Raw genomic sequence first — 15,925 nt, forward strand, 5'->3', positions numbered from 1 at the left:
CCTACCCTTTGATCTAAAGTTTCCACAAAAAGAGAGAGAGAGAGAGAGAGAGAGAGAGAGAGAGAGAGAGAGAGAGAGAGAGAGAGAGAGAGAGAGAGAGAGAGAGAGAGAGAGAGACTGAGTTCTCCACTGGAGAACTTAGTTCTATACCCAAACTACTATCAATATCATTATTCTTTTTCTAATGTTAAACCAAAATTTACACCTTTCACCTTAAGACCTGCATTCTTTTCTGCTTACATGATATCCCATCTCCTAGAAATAGATTTCTCGACTTTGATATTTGTTGTAACTACCGAAAAACACTTTAATTGATAGCATGAACAACATCCAACAACTCTTTAATATGAAGGAGCTAGATTATTTTATCTGAAGTTATTTTTTTTCAGAATATATATTTTCTGTCCAGAAAAGCTATTGTATATGTAGCTTTTGTTATTAATGTTAATATGTGTTGGATTTATGATTAACTGTTAATATGTATATGCAGCATTTATCAATAACAAACTATATTATCCTTAATTCCTGAATTACCCATCATTATTTCATTTTTTTTTAAATTTTATTTAAATTTTCAATACATATAATACTTTCCATACATTATATATAAAACTAAAAAAAGAGAAAAATACCTTTAGAATAAGACCTTAGGTGTTGCTCGTCTATCTCCCCCCGACTGCGTCCGCCCTCTCATTATTTCATTTTTGAACAGTCCTCTTTTGTGTTCTACTTCCAGGTGATTGAATGCCATACAGTTTCTGATCACTTGGCAGCCCCAAAAGAATAGGAGAGGGTCCAATAGTAGCCCCAGAACACAATCTAGTATGCTTGGATCTTAATTTTATGGTATGTTTTCAATTATCATTCCTACACATTCTCCTTTATTTATTTATTTCACATAATTTCTATTCTGTCAACTTCATTGGATTCTGGGAGGCTCACAACAGTATATAGCTCACTTATTGATTTATTAATAACCTTTCTGTGGTTTTTATAGTAAATTCAAAAAAATCCACCCTGCAATAATGAATTAATTCATTTACAGAAGAAAAAGATAACAAATCCAACAAAAAAATCCAACAAAATTAAAAATGCCATCAGAAGTTTGAACTTTGGGAAAATCTATCTATCTATCTGTCTGTCTGTCTGTCTATCTACCTATCTTTCCCAACCCTGGCAACTTTAAGATGCGTGGACGTCAACTCCCAGCCAGCATGGTTGGCTGGGGAATTCTGGGAGTTGAAGTCCATTCATTTTAAATTACTAAGGTTGAGAAACACTGTTCTATGGTATTTATTATATTTAGTTGGGAGTTGAACTGCTGAATTCAACAAGGCATATTTCTCAGCTGAGTCAAGATTTCATTGTGTATATTTTGTGTATATTGTACACACAGTATTCTGCCCTGAAATTCCCTGTATATATCCTGCCGTCCTTTTTCCCATATACCTTATACAATGAAAGAATATCTTGTAGTGAAACATACACTCAACTTCTTTTGTCTCTGGTTCAAATGGATTGTTGGATGGCTGGAATGCAAGACAAACTGTCCTGATTGTTTACCAGAGATATATGGAGGTAAACATCATATATAACAGTGGCATCTCCAAGTTAGTTGCTACCTCTATCCCCGTTATCTCTCCTCTATCAAATATAAGAGGATAAGAACTTTGGGGTAGCAATTTTGGAGTCCTACCTCCCTTAAACTGCTATCATAGCTCTAATGGAGAATGGCGTTCCAACTAATGCCTCTCACATCATCTGAGCTGCTGCTGCACACTATGGACACAAATATAGGTCCTCTAGAAGATGAAATCCATACTATTACACTAAACAGCCCCTTCCCAGACAATCAAAGACACACAATAGTATATATCTTAACAACATAAACCATGAAACACAATGATCGACCCTTATTGATGTCAAAGCCACAACTGACTTCTTGAACATTTCAGCTGGGCTGGGTGAGTCGGTGATAGATGCAGTGTCAGTTGGGTCTTTTGCTACAGACAGACAAAAGAGTGAGAATGGCTCATTACCTTCTCAGTCCCCTTCCCATGCTTTCTTAAGAGGGTTCCCTGTAGAAACAATATCACAAATTGATCAATATGGAAGGAGAGGAGAAACATGTCTTGGTGGGGGTATCACAAGGAAAAAGGAGTGAGGAAAGGAAGGAGAGATATTCAAGCTCCATTACTGTGGGATTATCTCTAGAGAACAGCATTGTCAGAAGATGTAGGCTAAACTTGGCACTGAATCTGCATTTTGCCCCCAAAGAATCACTTCTTCTCATCTGAACAACACCCCAAATTGGTCAGAAATAGATATACAATAGGTCACAAGAACTGACTTATGACATCTGGCCCTGGAGACAATCACGCTTGCTTGCATAGCTGAACTACTGCAATGCACTCAACACAAACCTGCTTGGGAAGACTACCCATAAATTGTAGTTAGTCTGAAATTCAGCAGCCTTCTTATTGAGGAATGAAGTCATCGGAGTCATGTAATGCCACTGTGGTCAACCATGAATTCTAATTACAATTTTGGTTTTGATCTATAACTCCCTTGGCCCCTGGATACACAACCCACCTGCTTTGTATTTTATAGCATTTAAGAGCATTTATTTTAGAAATTGTGTTAAGCATTTTGTGCGAACATAACTTTTGTGTGCATGCCCTTCTCCCTCCTTCCATCAGAATTTCAGATAAAGCACAGAAATTTAACAGGATTTGGAACTTTTTGTGGGAAGTGTTGCAGTGTTCCTTAGCAGGACAGATTTGTAGAAATCTATAGTCTAAAAGTTTCTCTAGGTATTTCCTTAGATACAACTTAATTAAAACAGTTCCCATTTCATCTGATGTCCTCTTGATATATTTAGCAGTAAACTACTTTTAATGCTTGCTAGCTTGGCTAGGAGATGGTGGGAACTGTAATCCAATATACCTGCAGAGCACCTGGCTAGAGAAGGCTGGATATACAGAATTATAGCTAAGGAAGGGATGGGCACATTAAATGCTTCGTGTAGGATCTGTTAAAGGAAATTAGAAGGTCAGGGCACTGAGAAGGGACAATGCTTTTATCTATCCCTACAGGAAATAATGTGAAAACACTGAAATAATAGTCTCCAAAAGAGGGCAGGATTAAACCTTAACTCTAACACCTGTGATATGCCTAGGTTAGTATAAAAAAAATGTACAGATGTGACCTCTTGACCAGATAGGCCTGGCAATATGGGTGGGCCCATGTCCTAAAATGTGTGTATGTGTTTGGGGGGATTTATTTGATGATTGTGTGCCCTTTCTTGATATGTCCCCTCAGTCTGTGTGCCTTGGAAGAGTTAGTAGCTAAGGACCCAAAGCATAAGACAAACTTACTTAACTTAATGTCTATTAGATGGACACCATTCAGAGATGGGCACCATGTTGGCTGGGAATGCTGGGCATTGCACAGCCACCAACATTGGAGGAAATCAGGTTGGGGATGGTAAGTCTCAGATATTAAATTTGAAAAGCTCACACTGACATGATGCAGTAGACATGTCCTCTTCTCATGATATGTCCCTACCTTTGGGCCATAGCAGAGTACTGTATTTGTAGCAAGGTGCCCACCAAAGATCACTTGGGATCTCTTGTCTTCTTCATCCAATATTCCCCCAAGTCTATATCCTCCCATATGCAAGGAACATTTTCACCAGACAAGTTGTTCCTTCACAACTCCAAAGAATGTAAGAGGAAGGGAGACTGAATTTGAAGAAAGCTCTTCTCAAAAATTGACTTCCTCACCCTTCCTGTGAAAGTCTCACAGGCAGACCTGAACACCTGATTCTTGTAACTTAATGGCAAGAGTAACCCTTCCCTCCTCCCAGATCCCCAGGAGACAACCCCATTATAGCTTCCGACATGGAGAAGTGAGGGACAGACTTTCCACCAAGACGTCATAGCTGGCGCGAAGCAGCTCAGCAACAAGGGGGAAGAGGGCACAGAGCAAGAAAAGGCAAAGGCATTGGGAAGGGGCAGGAGCAGGAAGAGAAGGCATGGGGACAAGGTAGGCAGCCACCACAGAACAACAGAAAAACCAGCTCAAGTTACTTTGGGTAGGAAAGATACTAGACGCAAGGCACATGGACAGGGCGGGAGAGAGAGACAAACATGAGAGACAGGGGTGACCTGCCGTACTTACAATCATCTGCCAAGGTGAGAGGAGCGGAGCAATTAGAAAGAATAACCATGAGTAGGCCATCACCTTCATATCCATTGTGTCCCCACCCAACTTATTCTCATCCCCACAACCTCCCACAAATACAACAGTCCCTCATGAAACACAACCAGAGAACTGATGGGAACATCCCTGTACAACACAGAAGTGTTGTCTCCTCTGTGAATATCACAGATATGAAGAATGACTGGCAGTTGTCATTCAAAAACCATGTTGATTTAAGGTCAGTTAGGTTAAGCTTGAAGTTCCTGTCCACACCTCCCTTAATTCAATCACACGATTCATCAGTTTAATGACAGGGACTCAACCTTCATGCTCATTTTAAATTAGAGTAGCGTTTTTAGAAAGACCATTTGAAAGCAGAACTACGTACTGAGAGGTATGTCCTCACCTGAGGCTCTCCTGGGGAAAATGAGCTAGTTAGAGGAAGGAGATGGTGGGACTTGGCTAGTCAACTCACAATGAAATTCTTGGCTTGCAAGATTTTACAACTGCGTATTCATCAGCTCAGCTTTAGAAAGAAGCTGTTAAAGTGAATTTTTTTCTAAGCATGTACAAAAAGGCTAACTTGTTCCTCGTGTATTTGTAGAGGCGCAACAAAAGTATATTCCTTAGCAATGTCTTAGTTCTTAGGTGCAAAGAACTTAAATATAAAGAAACTTTCAGTGAAAGTGAAATGAGAACAATGTGAATGAGATGAGCCAAAAGGGTATCTAGCTTTCATTCCATCCTTTTCTAATCTCTCACCTTCCAGCTGTTTTGGATTATACTTTCCAGCTTCTCTCACATCACAACACAACACATTCAAAAACCCAATCTGGCTGAGGATGAAGAAGTTACGGTCCATTGCAACATCAGACTAAGGAAGACTATTCTGTTCCAAGAAACATTTCTCCTATTCTTTGCTTCCCAAATCACCTACATCCTCCCAACCTGCAATTAGAAATCTTGAAGGATTCTAAGGGGGGTTGGAACATAAAGACTGTCCTGCCTGAGATGAAGAAAAAAAAGAGAAAATAGTATTTCCTCTTTAGTAATCCTGGCCCCATACTTCTCTCAATTATATCCTTTCAACAGGAAAGTTAAGATTCCCAAAATGTGGAAATTTAATTTATGCCCTGATTTTCCCTTAATTGCCAGTCTCAGAATTTCTCAAGATGTAACACACACACACACACACACACCAACCAACCAACTAACCCACAAAGTCTCTAGAAGTTGAGTTTGCCTAAGACAGTGTTTCTTAACACTGGTGGCTTGAAGATGTGTAGACTTCAACTCCCAGAATTTCCCTTGTTGGCTGAGGATTGCTGGGAGGAGAAATCCACACGTCTTCAAGTTGCTAAGTTTGAGAAACATTGAACCAGGAGAAGAATCATAAAACAACCCATTTTGATGGCGTCTAGGTAATGTATAACAAAATAAATTAGATTAAAAGAATAGAAAGTAAAGCAATCAAATTCTTATGGAGTCTTCTGGCAGTGTCCGCAGTCACCTAGGATCAAAGGCAGGACAGAAGAGCGCTATCTTTGCTTGCTTCTGAAAGGCAAGGAAGCAACTCTCTAGGGGCAGTTGCTGATACCAGTAGGTGCTGCAAGAATAGCTGTGCACTCCCTGGAGATAAATGATGGCGTATCCCTCCCCCTCTGTTGAGAGAGGGCTGTTCAGTTTTAATATAAATGGTCTCTTTGACCCTTATTTCAAACCAGTGGTCCTCTCTGTCCCAAATGTGGTTTGAAAGAGAGGTCAAAGAGGCTATCTATAAACAACCCTCTCTCAACAGAGGGGGAGGGATACAACTTCATTTATCTCCAGTCTACAACACAGTCCTTTCAGCAGTTCCAAGAAGGCTCCACACCCTTTTGCACCAATCAGGTGACCCTGAGGACACAGACAAAACTCCAAGTGGCCTCAATGACTCTCTAAAAGAATGCAAATGACCAGCTGTCTGCAAGGAGTATAAATCCTTCCATTCCCCACCATTCCAGTCAGAGTTGAAGAAGCTTCTTGAATGAGAAGCGGAACATCTTCAAAGAAAAACAAGAAAGTCCAGTTGCCTCTTGAAAAAGCACCTTTGGGACAACCATGATCTAGATGACTGAGAATCTCCATAGATAGCAACTGGGTCTTTCACTATAATGTCCATAGCTATAAACCATTGTTTTTAGTTAGAAGATGAGAGACCCCCAGAAAGGACACTACTACATGTAAGTTGTTGGGGTTTTTTTGCTTTCACTCCTTCTGTCCCATCTCTGCATCACTTATCTCCAAGTGTTCCCTAAATCAGAGCTCCAGAAGTCTTCACTCTTCTAAAGAGCTTCACTCTTCTAAAAAAAAAAAAAAAAGGAAGTTTGCCCACCTGTCTCCCCCGGGACATCTATTTGCATCTTAGAGAAAAAGCTAGCCTTTGATCCAGAAATGCTAGTTTTCTACAGTGAATTGTTTGTTTAATTATTTGAAGAAAGAAACATTTAGTCATGCCAGCTACCATCTGCAGTGTAAAGAACAACAATCCAGAAGTACATCTGTTGGTTTTGAAAATGACATCTCTGATGCAACTGTAGCTTCCACAGTGATATTTGGAGTTCTTTTCCTGAGTTAGGCTGGAAAACCTGCCCATACGAAACCTTGGTTATCCAACTGTGATATGGGAAGGCTGTAAGCAAACCACAAGAACTACTCCTAAACCCTCTTTCTGGTTCAGTCAATTTATATCCCATCTTAGCTCTTTAAAACAGGAGTTAAGAGAATTGGTTGAAGGGAACTTCATCCTGGCTACTACTGTAATTTAAGGACAGAATGGCCTGAGAAAAGTCTGGGACATCCCAAGATTTCCTTTGATTGATTCACAGAGATGGTCAAATTTAGCTCAGAAGAAGCAGAGTCAACACTGCACACACATGTAAAACTTGTACCCAAGACAGAATCCATGTTTCCAAAGGATCATATCTTTATCATCTGTCAAACGTAGAAGAGAATCATCTATAATGGAGAGCTATCAATATTTATGGAAGCTCACCTGAAATTTCAAACCTCATTTCCCAGGTTCGAAATTGCATGGAGAACTTCCATAGATCTAGGACCCTGCTGTAGAAAGCCCCCTCCAAGTATGTAGGGGAATGAGAACAGTATCCAAAGAAAGGAAGGGCAATGTTTGTGTCTGTATTTCCCATTCTTATAGGTTAGGAGATGAGTTAGGTCTAAAGAAAACTATAAGATCTTATTCCACAGAATTCTAATTGTAGTTTACTTCTATTTGTCTTCCAAAGAAGAGGCCATAAAAGGAGTTTGAATTCCTCCCACAAAGTTCTGACTTTTGACTTTTGCAGAAATAGACCTGAGGTTTTAGAGACATCGTAACAGTTATAGCATTTTGTTTATGTGAAACTCGCATCTGAACAATGAGGTCCAGAAATGTACCTAGTTCAAATCCAAGTGGAGAATCTTACCGAATCATGTGGCCAGTGCATATTTTCTGACAGAATATCAAGTCGCTTTTAAGCTGGCCCCTCACAGAAAATGTCTAGTTTTCCACATCCCCAGAATATTTGGAAGTTGGTTGCAGGGGCCAGAAGGAGGATATCATCCCATGCTAGCAGGACTCACCGTCTGGTCAGTTAGTGGAGGAAGTACAATTGTCTTCTCCATTGTATTCATGACAAGTTTCCAGAGTTCCTTTAGCACTCGTTTCAGGACAGTCTTCTCACAAATTTTGGCAAACAGAGTCAAGCTAGGATGAAAAAAGTTAACGCAACAAAGAAGAGGATGAGCATTTTAAGGTTAACAGCTGAATGAACATGACAATCTCCAATACTTTGGCCTGGGATAGGATGGACAAATTTGGGCTCAAGTATCATATGGGCTGCTCGGAGAGGGGTGATCAAGAAAATGCCTATTTATGTGCAGGCATTCACATGAACAAAGATTCCCCAAGCATCTTCTCTGTCCTAGAAATCACATGGCAGTTGAGATTGCTAGGAAGGGAGCTGAAGCCACCCGTATCCGCTTCTCTATTGATTTAGACTGCAAAAGTCCAAACAGTCATAGATTGCAGCAAAGAGATACAGTACAGGGAAGTATAGCTCTTTGTGATCATCTAAGGATCGGCTGGATTTTTATTTTGCAGGTATGGAAATTTCTGCCATGCTTAAGGTAGCAAAGTTGCAATCACTGCCAACTTCAGCCTGTTCCTGAAAAGTCCAGCAGTCACAGAGTCTTCTTAATGAAAAAGGCAAAATCTTGAAAGCATTTGCTTTTCTGCTGACTTCCCTCTTTATTTACTGAGCTATGTGGGAAGAAGTGCAGCCCCATAGAATATGCTCAGTAAGATAAACTGAATTTATGACCACAATTGGGACTGGAACTTCCTTTGCTAAGTAAGGCATTTATCAAGTGAGTCACATCACATTTTTTTTTTGCGCAGGTTGTTAAGTGAATCCACCTTCCCCCTATTGACTTTGCTTGTTGGCTGAGAAAGCGACAAGTGACAATCACGTGACCACGGGACACTGCAACCATCACAAATACACGCCAGTTGCCAAGCACCCGAATTTTGATCATGTGACTGTGGGGAGGCTGCAACGGTCCTAAGGGTGAGGATTGGTCATAGGTCATATTTTTCAGTGCTGTTGTAACTTTGAATGATCACTAAACCAATGGTTGTAAGTCAAGGACTACCTGCACAAAGCACAGACCACAAAGAAGACTCTATCATTGCTGGACCAAATCTCACTATGGAGATGCCTCTAAGTTTCTTTTAACTGAATTTTCTCCATGCGTATATAATTAAAGACATAACCTGCCTAGAAAACCAACACTGAGTAGGCAGACTGCATCTAACCTTCAAAAATTATATTCAGCAGCCAAATTATACATTAACAACTTGCCTGTGTAAAAATCGTTCTGTTACTCAAAGAATAATTGAAAGAGAATTGAATACAGTTTTTAACAAAGGTCAAGCAACAGGAAGTGATTTAATAAAGAAAAAATATGCAGGAAAAAAAGTAATTGAAATAACTAAAAAAATGAAATAGAAATGCAACAAATAAAGACTCAAAATCTGGTAGCTAAAATTTCTACCTTATACCCCTGGGTCTGCACTCACTTGCTATCCAGGAGGTCCATAATAGGCTGTAAGACGTTGTCAGCATCCTGAGCCACACTGCTGCAGGCACTGGCAGGCACGTTCCCGGTGCCTTTCACTTGACTCAGGATGTCTCCCATCTGCTTCACACAGTCCTCTATATGTGGCTGAAAACTGGAGAGAAACAGAAGCGCTCACCTGATGTTCTATTAAAGGAGAGACAAGACCAGCCTCCCTTAACCTGGCATCGTGCTCAGGTGTTCTGTTGGCAACTCCCATAATTTCTGGTTGGGAACTGTAGGCTTAACAGAGCTGGAAGATGCAAAATTGAGGAAGGCTGGGCCAGAAGTCTTGAACTAATGTCATAAGTCTTGTGCTTTCACTAGTAAATTGGCCTGGTCCAGTCCCCACTCCATTGTATACATCCAATATCAAGTGTTCTGCAAGAAAATCATCTCAAGTTAACATCCTATTGTCTTCCGAACTAGCCCTACCTGGTTGCAAATATTCGGCTCAGCTCATCCAAGACATTGTTGAGCTTCACCTGAAGTTCCTTGAGGATATCACTGGCTTCTGTGTCCAACTGAGAGGGGAGAAAAAAACAATGATTATGAGCAATAACCAAAATCACCCTGCTTAAATAATAGAAGCCAGCTTCCAGAATTTATCTTAAATGGGGTATGTATGCATGTCTGTATGTCTGTATGTATGTGTATTTGCTTATTTATTTACTTACAGGGGCTTAAATGCTTCACCCCAGTCTAAAGAGACTCCAATGTAAGTCTGTTATATGTATTTAGCTAGCAAAGGTATGATATCACAGAATGTTTGGTATCAACTGGTATGATATCACAGAATGTTTGGCTGTTCAGTGTATTAATGATATTGTCAACTTGGCTCAGATTAAAATCTTTCCAAGAAGTTTGTAGACAGCTGAGATCTGGTGTTAAAGAGATAGAAAAATCCTCTATCTTTCTGGAATACTATTTCTGCCCACTTGCAAGCTTCTGCTTACTTTATTAGATAGTTGATTATTCCTCAAATTAAAATTTTCGACACTACCCTGGAAATCCATTTAGCAATATTAATGTTTTAGATAAATAAATGTAACAAAAACACTGAAAGTGAGGAATAAATGGAGGGGAGTGGAAACAAAACGCTGATCAATAGAAAAATAAAGCAGATCACTGGGCTGAGAAGAACTAGTCAAGAGTTCTCTCACATGAGCTCTGGAAAGTAAACCATTCAAAATTTGCATTTTAGACACTTGAAATTGACATTTTTGTCAATTAAAAAGAAAAAAATTCCCATGAATTTCCCACCTTCTACTAGTTTGAGAATTGTATTCAATATTCAAGATGAGAAGGCAAAAAGAAAAAAAAGGGAAATCAAAGACTCCAGAATTGATTCAGTTTCTTTTGAATTTGTAATTTCAGGCACGTCAAGCTGGGCACAGTTTTCCATCAATACCCACCTTAATCAAACGAAAGAAAAGCCTTTCCCTTATTGATGAGAAATCAAATCTACCCTCCAGGTCTAATAGGTGAATAGGGAAGAGACCTTGCAGATCAACAGTGATGATGCCTGCAACAGATGACTAAGACCCATCATGTCTTTCTGTGCCTGTCTGGTCCACTTCCAGCCCAGGTGTCCAAGATAATTAGAAAATGCAAACCTCTTTCCCCCCCATAGCTTCAAACATCTTCTCCAGCTGGACACGCAACTGCTGTATGTTGTTCATCAGGATACAAGGCTGGAACAGAAGAAACACATGTATACAAACACATTTAAAGGCAGGTCTATCTCTGATCAACAAACATATGAACATTGTGGTTGAGATGGACATCAATTGTGATATGAAATGGAGCAACTCTTGCCCTGGAGGAGCAGAACCAGATTCAAGTTAGATTTCTGGAGGAATTTCCTGATGGTAAGAATTATCAAGCAATGGAATACTCTATCCTGTGAAGTGATAGGTTCCCTTTGCTGAAGGTCTTCAAACTGAGGCTACATTTGACAAACTGACATCTGATTTTAGCAGATCCTGCGTTAAAGAGCGCTTAGGGTAAATTACATCCAAGGTTCTCCCAGCTCTGTGATTCTAGGGCCTTTCAGTTTCAGGGACAATCTTGGTTAAGTCCCCTCACTTCTGTTAAACCAATATTGTTGGTCAACCCCCCTCAGTTCTATTAAACCAATACTAAGGGCAACTGCAATATAGGAAAGGGTAAAACTCTAAAACAATAAAGCAATCTCTCTGAAGCTGGTATTCACTTCCAGCAAAGAAAGCTGGAAAAGCCAATTATCCCCATTAATGTTCACCTCCTATACAACACTAACTTCAGTGAAACTTCTAAATAACTTTTAGCCAGCATCTACTTCTGTGCACTTTCTATACATGTTTTATACTCTATTCTAGTTCCTGCATATCTGCCCTCCAGATATTTGCATCGGAGGTTCAAATTCCATAGCAATGAATTTTCATACCTCAGGACCTCCTAATCCCAAAGGGGCAGTATGGTGCAAATAGAGGGTTAAGGATTTATTCGATGCCCCTCTATGTCTGGCTCAATATACTGTCCTTCTATTTTTCTTCTCTGGCATTCATAAACAAAACACATATTCTTGGATTCTCATCCTGTCAGAATAAAATTAGCTGTGCACTAAGTTTTCTTCCATTCTTATACTGCAGTGTTTCTCAACCTTAGCAATTTTAAGATGTGTGGACTTCACTTCCCAGAATTCCCCAGAGAAGGACAAGGGGGGGACATGATAGCAGTGTTCCAATATCTCAGGGGCTGCCACAAAGAAGAGGCAGTCAAGCTATTCTCCAAGGCGCCTGAAGGCAGGACAGGAAGCAACAGATGGAAACTAATCAAGGAGAGAAGCAACCTAGAACTTAGGAGAAACTTCCTGACAGTGAGAACAATTAACCAGTGGAACAACCGGCCTCCAGAAGTGGTGAATGCTCCAACACTGGAAGTTTTTAAGAAGAGACAGCCATTTGTCTGAAATGGTCTAGGGTTTCCTGCCTGAGCAGGGGGTTGGACTAGATGACCTCCAAGGTCACTTCCAACTTTATTATTATTATAGAATTATTACATCTTAAACTTACCAAGGCTGAGAAACCTTGCTATACTATAGTTTCTGTTAGAGTTATAAACCTGCTGCACTAATCATTGCTCAGGGTTGATTCTCACTCTTAGGAACATTCACAGATGGACATGCAGAACCTTTTAAACTCCAACATTTGAAGGCTACCAAGAGATGTCTCCAGTCATGAAGCTAAACCTACAAAGCTCCTTCAACTTTTCTTCACAAGCTTTGGTTTCCAAACTCTCTACTTTTCTGTTCACCTCCCTCTAATCGCAGTATGGTTTTGTCAACGTTCTTCTTACAGTGCAGCATCCAGAACTGAATGTAGCATTGCACTTCACCAGAGTGCAATGATTTGAATACTACATTTCTGTTGGTGCCATCTGAGATGATACTGTGCTGACTTTCTAATATATACAGGATATGAAAATGGAATCCATTTTAATGCTGGTAATTTATGACATCATTTTATAGCCAAAGAGATGTTTTTGGTGCTGACAGGTGTCCTGCCAATGGTATGGTCCACTTCCTTTAGCAACAGTAAGATGGATGGCATATAAATTTGATAAATAGATAAAAACAAATAAATAAACTCTCCACACCACCCCCAACCTGGAGCCCATCGGGTTCCTTGGGATGCCTGGTTCTGCAGGAAGATTTCAAAAGAAAAAGCATTTCAGAAACTGAAGGCATAAATGCAATACATCACCACTTTTTCTTTCTCCTTGGAGCAGTAGGAAGCAAAGCCTTTAGAGATGATCTCAGCATACTGCAGCAAGACATTGCTAATGGTCTGAAAAGCAAAGTCAATAAGAAAGAGAAGGAGAATTTGAGCAGACATTGTGATCAAATTGTGGCTTATTGGATTATGGCAGGGCCTTCCCCAATCTGACGCCCTTTGCATGGGCTGGATCACAATTTTCAGCATTATTCAGCCAGCAGATCCTGACTTTGTAAATGCATAGTCCACATGGTCAGTATCCCCTTTTGAACAGTAATTATAAAGATACTTCCAGGCAGACCATAAAAGCAGGATTGAAGATAAGGACACTCTCAGAGGTATATAAGAGTACTATATTATCTATTATACTTAATATCTAGAAAATGGTCTATTGCAGACATTGAATGGTATTTCTATAGCATACCTAAGATCCATCTACATCAGCCTTGATCTCCCCCAGATATGATGGGCTGCAGTTCCATTCCCCAGCTACAATCCTAATCTGGATTCCCCTAGCAGCTAAGTGGCCGTCTTCATAACTCTCTTGAGTCAAATAGACTGAGATAGTCCTTCTACGGCTGTGGAAACATTCTAGGACAGTGATAGCAAATCTTTTAAAGACCAAGTGCCAAACTGCACCCAAAACCTACTTATGTATCATCGGGTGCTGGGTGGGCGTGGCCCATTTGGTGGGTGGGCCAATTGGGTGGGTATGGCCAATTAAGTGGGTATGGCCCATTGGGTGGGCGTGGCTGCAGTGGTAACGGCAGATTGGGTGGGACTAAAAAGTTCAATCAATCAATTCCAACTTTGTGAGATCTTTTTTTTTTCCTGTGAGAAGTTGAAATTAATTGAACCTTTTTTTTTTTTTGCACATGGTGGCGGAGGCCTAAAGCGAAAAAGTTTTATAAAACCCAGCTAAAGGCCTAGGACTGGGGCAACAGTGCGTGTGCCCACAAAGAAGGCTCTGCGTGCCACCTGTGGCACGCGTGCCATAAGTTCGCCACCACGGTTCTAGGAAAAGGTGGAACAATAGGGTCAGGTTCAAAGGTGTTTTGACCTACCTTGCAATTGCTTTTAGTTCAAAAAGATTCCTTGGCTGGTCAACGTCTCTGATAATTTTTCCTTGCTATCATTGGCAAGGCAGAAATCAGAAGGATAAATCAGTAGTGACCATAGGAGGAAATTGCTCCTTACCTTGGCAAATCTTCTCATGTAATGGCCTACAATCTGTGGATCAGGGCACTCCAACTTCTTGATAATCTCAAAGCTTTGGTTGAGCTGGGAGAAGACATCAACCACAGAACAGGAGAAGAGGGCATGTTCTGAAGTTTGTTGGAACTGGAAGAAGACCCAAGAAGATTGAATGAGAAGCTAACTTCTATCAACTGAGTTAGAACATTTATCTTGCTAAACTCATTCTTGCCTATTGAAATGGAATTCTAGTGAATAACCAGATATTTATAAGATAATAATATTTTGCGAAGTTGTTGTGTGGATAAATGTTTGATATACTAGTTATGTCACACTGGTTCTTTCTAAAATATATCTCCCTCAAAAACTGCCACAAAGAGTTGTGTTCCAACAGAATTCATTTTGAGGCAGTTTTTATTATTATTATTATTATTATTATTATTATTATTATTGTTGTTGTTGTTGTTGTTGTTGTTGTTGTTATTGTTATTATTCTGGTGAAACCACATGCAAATCTTCAGACTGGTACATTACCCCATCTTTCTTGTCTCGTTCTAATGCTCCATGCAAGAAATCTCGTGACACTTCCTCGTTCTCATCCAGCCATTGGATAACAAAAGGTTCAAACCATCTAGAGAAACAAATGGAAAAAAAAGTGTAAGGTTGAAATCAAGAAAATCTATCTTGGCCAACTCAAGAGAATTTGAAAATAGTGATGGGTAAGAATTTAGTTCAATTTTTCATCAAAACTTACCAAGCTCTGCAAATCTCATTAAAAACAGGATGAAAATAATTCAGTTGTTTTTCCCTTTAATGAATGAGGGTTTTTTTTTAAAAAAGTAAGTTCTTTTGAAATTCTCCACCTAACATATTCCTTAACTGGCTTTAGGAGTATAAAATCTCTTAGTACAGTTTCTGAAGAAATCTAAAGAAATTGGTATAAATTTTCTAAAAATTAGAAAGGGGTGATCTCTGGAATTTTTCTCCTAAAATATTAGAGTTAGAAGAGGCAGTTGAGATGATGAGATCTAGCCCCCTGTTTAACGTAGAAATCCAAATGAATACATCCTGAGAGTTAGCTGACCAGCTTCTGCTTGATCGCAATTGTTCAGTCTCAAGAAAAGAACATTGTTGTGAAGATCAGTGGATGATGGGAGATAAAAGAGAACCAAATAAATAATTTGAATAATTTAAAGTGGGGCACTGAATGGCTAGGTCTGGAGAAATGGGTATAACCTGTAAAAGGCAGAACAGATGAGGCCTACCCTGAGATGCTCACAGGTATTTATTTATTTATTTATTTATGAGACTTATATACCGCTTTAAGTGCAAGCACTCTCTAAGCGGTGTACACCAGTAAGCAATGTATATATATATTTACATTGCCCCCAACAATCTGGGTCCTCATTTTACCTACCCCGGAAGGATGGAAGGCTGAGTCAACCTTGAGCCGGTGAGATTTGAACCGCTGACCTGCTGAACACAGTCAGCTAAAGTGGCCTGCAGTACTGCACTCTAACTGCTGCGCCACCTGGCTCTTATGGTTCCTACCTTTTAACAGCTGCTAAGCAAGAACTGAATTTCATATACCTGATTCTTCATTGTTATACTTT

At 39.9% G+C, this 15,925-nt stretch overlaps 1 protein-coding gene across 20 annotated transcripts in view; it reads right to left on the reverse strand.

The window, feature by feature from the left end:
- UNC13A (unc-13 homolog A) overlaps positions 1 to 15,925 on the reverse strand; it is a 124,761-nt gene that overhangs the window by 19,756 nt on the left and 89,080 nt on the right. For 14 of the 20 annotated variants that reach the window (XR_005555702.1, XM_039334770.1, XM_039334774.1 and 11 more), the window contains 9 exons: positions 14,847 to 14,943; positions 14,316 to 14,459; positions 13,107 to 13,190; positions 10,977 to 11,054; positions 9,796 to 9,884; positions 9,323 to 9,475; positions 7,825 to 7,948; positions 4,183 to 4,188; positions 2,040 to 2,078 (listed from right to left, as the gene is read on the reverse strand). Coding sequence is in view for 19 of the 20 variants with exons in the window: in XM_039334770.1 (XP_039190704.1) it covers positions 2,040 to 2,078; positions 4,183 to 4,188; positions 7,825 to 7,948; positions 9,323 to 9,475; positions 9,796 to 9,884; positions 10,977 to 11,054; positions 13,107 to 13,190; positions 14,316 to 14,459; positions 14,847 to 14,943 (814 nt within the window). In the remaining variant the exon portion in view is untranslated. Of the gene's footprint in view, positions 1 to 155; positions 766 to 2,039; positions 2,079 to 4,182; positions 4,189 to 7,824; positions 7,949 to 9,322; positions 9,476 to 9,795; positions 9,885 to 10,976; positions 11,055 to 13,106; positions 13,191 to 14,315; positions 14,460 to 14,846; positions 14,944 to 15,925 lie in introns of those variants that run through there. The other 6 variants (XM_039334777.1, XM_039334782.1, XM_039334781.1 and 3 more) reach the window with 2 other exon arrangements.

The sequence above is a fragment of the Crotalus tigris genome, unplaced genomic scaffold (assembly GCF_016545835.1).
Source record: "Crotalus tigris isolate CLP2741 ecotype Arizona unplaced genomic scaffold, ASM1654583v1 scf7180000017633.3093840, whole genome shotgun sequence".
Classification (NCBI taxonomy): Eukaryota; Metazoa; Chordata; class Lepidosauria; order Squamata; family Viperidae; genus Crotalus; species Crotalus tigris.